The following is a 4,858-nucleotide window of genomic DNA, read 5'->3' as shown; positions in this document are numbered from 1 at the left end:
AACCCCAAGGTGTTATTTTTAAACTAAACTCCGCCCCTGCTTACCTGACCCCAAACTGAGGTCCTTCGTGGAGGGATTTGGGAGTTAGTTATCAGTGACCGTATCACAGAGCCAAGCAACCAACTGCTCCTTCCACCACGTGAGCTAGAGCTGTGCTAGATTCTAAACGGAGCTGTGAATTCAACTAAGATCCAGTCATATGACTGGCTGGCTGCCAAACGTGAAACTTTATAGCGGACATTTTCCTCTCTCTCTCTCTCCAGGCTTCTTCAATGAATGACCCACATTAAGCACTATGGGAACCATGACCACAAAAACAACTTATTGTACAGAATAAGAATGTAGAAACTAGCAACAACATCCTGTGTGCCATTCTGTCTGTCTGGGCTGTTGCATCGGCACCCGCAAGTTGCACCCTTGCTGGGCATCATCTTACCTCCGCGCTGCTCTGACATCATCCATCTATCAACCCTGTGTGATCTTTATCAGACGAGGTATAGCAAMKTACATCCTTCCTTCCGCACCTTATCTGTATCTTCATACCTGGGAAATTTTGTGTACGCCAATCTATTTAGGTACTTTAGTTTGCCACTACAATAATTGAGTATAATAAAACATTGCTTAAAATGTTACTCAGAGCAGAGAGTAAGTAAGTAAAGAAGGATAGTAAATGATTGGGTTGTGTCTTACCTGCAGTTCGCACCACGCCACCTCCACTGTAGTCTCCGTATCCAGGCCCTTGTAGACCGTCTTGAAGGATCCGCGTCCGATCTCGATGTCAAACTTTAGGAAGCGTCCATCCAGCGAGGTCCCTATGGCCTTGGTCTCTACTTCCTCTATGTCGTCCTGAACCTTCTTCTCTGCTTCCCTCTTCTGCTCCTCTAATAGGGCCTTAGCSGCCCCCTTCTCCTTCTCRTCTCGCATCTCCTCTGTAACACTKCCGCTCTCCTCCTCCGCGGGCTCCCCCGCTTTACTGGGCACCACCTCCTCCATTCCAGGAGCKTCTGCGGCGGCTAACGACAACAGCTTCTTTACTTTCTCTCCGCCGCAAACATCCAATACTGCCGTGCTTGGCTTTATCTGCACTACCATACCATCCACTCTAGTACCACCACCAACACTGGGCCCTAATACGTCAATACAAGTCCCTTCCCCTCCTTCCTCATCTGCCTCCACCTCAGCCACCGCCAGACACGGCTCGGGTACCACCACAGAGGGGACAGCCAGGGAGAGCCAGCCCAGGCTGGGGGGCTCACAGTCGGGCGGGGAGGTGAGGATGACGGCCTTGCTGGGGAGGTCTAAGGCGGTGGCGTTCGAGTCACAGATGACGCTGCGCCGGAAGAAGCGATGCTCGGCCTGTTTGGGGTCGCGGTCCATGGTGTGGCGGCGGCGGCGGACACCGTCGGTTCCCAAATTCTCACCAAGGTACGTGTCCGAGCTGGAACCATTCACATTCTTGGGCGGCGGAGGGAAAGGGGCAAGGAACTTGTCTGTTTCCGACATCTTGTTTTTTTTATTCCAGGAGGTGTGAGTGAGCAATGAGCAAAAAAAACTCCAAAATATAAAGTATAAATAAATTACAAGGAAGAACCAAAACTTGAGAAAAAGTAACTGTAAACCTCAACCAACAATAAACCAAYACTTTTGTTGTGAAGAACCAAACACCTGTGCGTCTTCCAAACAAACTCCTGAGAGGGGGGAAATATATAATATGGGTATATAAAATAAAACCTCTGGAGAAAACCCTCTGTGGAGTTTGGATGGGGGGAGAGTTAACTTAACCTCCTCTGTAAGTGTCACTTAACAACAACAGTTACTATAACTTTTACAGCGCTCAGGGGTGGTTGGGCCCAGAAGAGGGGGCGTTCTTTTATAAATGGAAAAGAACAGGAAACAGTCACAGAGGAGCAAGCGCTGATGATGACACACAAGGACCGTCAAATCCACACCATCCATCCTGTAGCGACCCAGAGATAGCCTTCATTGAGCATAAGGGACCACAAGAWGAGGAGGCCAGATAGTCTGTACTAGCAGGCTCAGGCTGACTGCTTGGGCCTGGACAGTGGACAGCCTCTGGCGTGTCTCTGTAGTGATGGTGGGGGAGGGAGAAATCTCACTCACACCATTAACTCCACTGCCTCCAAAYCCAGGTCCAGATTCACTAAAAGAGAACAGAGGGAGAGTGAAGGAATGAGGCAGAGAAGTTTGGTTTAATTGCATATCCAAATTTAAAGTAACTGTAAACCTCAACCCTGACTCTGCTTGACCTCAGGGTTACAGCGTAAAACAATTCAGAGAGTAGCTTGGTTTGGCATGCACTACTGCAGCTGCAGAACAGGAGACTTGGTTTTACACATCCCAAATTGCACTCTATTCCCTACATAGTACACTACTTTTGACCGGAGCTATTCCCTACATATAGTTTACTATATGGCAGTGGTTATCAAACCTCTCCTCAGGGGAACCCTAGCCGTTCCATGTATTTGATCTATTCCAGAACTAGCACACCTGATTCAACGTGTCAACAAATCATCAATCCCTCGAATAGGTGAATCAGGTGAGCTAGTTCAGAGCTACAAAAAAATTGTGAAGGTTAGTGCTATCTGGGTTCCTTGGGACATCCCTACCTTAAACTTCCTGTAGGTTTTCGTTTCAACACCAGTTGTAACTAACCCGCTTCAGTTTATCAACCAGCTAAGTATTAGAATCAGGTGCGCTAGATTAGGGTTGGTGTAAAAACCTACAGAATGGTGCGCTCCAGGAACACCGTTTAACCGTTTAGGAGTAGCGTCAGAGTTGGGATGTCCCAAGGATTCAGTTTAAACTTTTCCATTGTGGAAGGAAGAAGGGTCCCTCATGAGTGGTTTGAGAAGCACTGATATGGAAGTGTGCAATTTMGGACGTAAAACAGTGTGGCATCTAAAAACGAATTAGCTCGCTACCCATTCCATTACTCTTGTTCAGAAATGTATGGACATGTCTGAATATTAATTAAGCACAAAAAAAATGTAATTCCCCATAATTGTACTATCAATATGTTTCCACGAGTAATTTCCACTGGTAATGTATAATCACGTTTACCAGATTTCTGACCATGCGCAGATAATTTATTAACTGAGATTTTCTTAGAAATGCCTAAATTAAGATAATGAATCCGAAGTGACTGAAATGTAATTAAGATAATGAATCCGAAGTGACTGAAATGTAATTACAAAGAAAATTAACAAAACATCTGAACCTGGTTAAACGTGACACACATGAATGACGTTGACGGGTCGTCAATCTGAGAATAAATGATCTCATTAATTTCGTGGGTCGAATCGATACCGTGAGCAAGCTAATATTATTATTATTGTTTTACACCGAAAAACATTGACGCTGCCAATAGTATCTGATAACGGTGACTCGAGTTTGTATTATATTTTCTTCCGATCATAAATGTTACGTTATTCATTTACCTTTATTGAAGAGTACGCTCTGTGGCCTTTCCCTTCCCACTCGTCTTTACAGCTAGCTAGCATAACTGGCTAACCATAGTGGAATAGTTCGCTAGCTACACTTCTGCAGTGCTGTCTTGCCGTAGCTATAATGAATTCTACAACGAACAGGCACATCTATCGACTGTCAAGGGGTCTGTACCAAAGCGAGTGTACAGCGAAATAGTTATGTTATTTGTCGTCAACTTGGACAACTAGCTAGCTAACTTAGTCAGGTAAAAAACCTCGTGAGGAACATGAACACGAACGCAAGGTAGTCCTGGTTACTTTACGCTCGCGCTGGATATGGATAGTCTCGCGCATAAAATGACTTCCAGACAGAGCGCACAATGCAGATAAATAGTTAGCGGTTGTTACAACAAACTAGCAGTAATTGCAATAGTGACCAATGCCAGGCATGTTAAGCAAACCCAGCCGATGCAACACAGAACGCCGATACGGMTTTCCACAGCACGCGCTATAGCGAGCCGTAGAAGTTAGCCAAAAAGCAATTTCGTAGCGAAACAGCCAAGAATCAAYCTAGTATACCTGGATGTCATTAGCCTGTGTGTCAATATGCATGCACTTTCCAGCTATATCAACAACATGATTGGTAAAGGCATTACCTTTTGTATCATGGCCATTCTCRCGTAGAAGATCAGTTGGTTGATACTTGAAGAGTAATTCAACAACAAAAAAATGCAACGATAGTCCTAGTTACTAGTATTAGAACACATTCGGTTTATTTTTTTTAAATGTGCAAGAATAAACGCGTATATCTACATTCCAAAGTGACCGTATGCGTTCTCAAGACCGCCGTCTTTCATTGGCTTTAGCAGCTACCTCAAGCAGAGCGAGAAAGCCACGTTCATATCGGGGTTGTATCCGCTATGTATCCAGCAGTTCTTCTCTCCCTCCTATTAGATCAGAGCGGACAAAACTAATTCTCCATCTCTCAGCCGCAATTCAATTCCAGATGACCTCAATTTMACTCCATCTCCATGCGATTACTCAGCTACAGTTGTATTACGATGTGAACACAGAAAGAGCAAGACATCCACTGCGGTTCAATTCTCGTTCACTCGTCTGTTCCAATGACTCCGTTCGAATCGAATGCGCTTTTGTTATCCACAAAACAGCAGACAGAAAATGACAACACAATGTATGTAGGCAAAGACTCTCTCCTACGTGTCCACAGTCAGATGTTGCCGTTTCAGGTCGCTAACATAGCCTGCATACAGCTGTTTCCCCTTGGTTCGCTTCATCCACAGATGTAAGGTTTGATGGAGCGCCGACTGTGCATCTGGTTGCTAACTGCTCTAGCCAAGCTATGCGCTTCCAAACTGCGTATTGACGTGGGGCCTCGTCAGCCAGTCGCTTTT

General features: G+C 45.3%; 1 protein-coding gene across 2 annotated transcripts; it reads right to left on the bottom strand.

Moving 5' to 3' along the window:
- Positions 1 to 495: 495 nt before the first annotated feature.
- Positions 496 to 4,852, bottom strand: LOC112078351 (serine/threonine-protein kinase WNK1-like). Of its 2 annotated transcripts, none has more exons than XM_024144624.2 (2): positions 4,103 to 4,852; positions 496 to 2,161 (listed from the first exon to the last, which is right to left on the bottom strand). In XM_024144624.2, the coding sequence occupies exon 2, from the start codon at positions 1,501 to 1,503 to the stop codon at positions 634 to 636; it is 870 nt and encodes a 289-aa protein (XP_024000392.1). In that variant the 5' UTR covers positions 1,504 to 2,161; positions 4,103 to 4,852; the 3' UTR covers positions 496 to 633. The 2 variants fall into 2 exon arrangements, with proteins under 2 accessions (XP_024000392.1, XP_024000393.1); XM_024144625.2 differs by having other exon boundaries at positions 4,320 to 4,852.
- Between the last annotated feature and the right edge of the window lie 6 nt (positions 4,853 to 4,858).

Source organism: Salvelinus sp. IW2-2015, unplaced genomic scaffold, assembly GCF_002910315.2.
Source record: "Salvelinus sp. IW2-2015 unplaced genomic scaffold, ASM291031v2 Un_scaffold5566, whole genome shotgun sequence".
Lineage (NCBI taxonomy): Eukaryota > Metazoa > Chordata > Actinopteri > Salmoniformes > Salmonidae > Salvelinus > Salvelinus sp. IW2-2015.
This window is presented reverse-complemented; position numbering and strand designations above follow the sequence as displayed.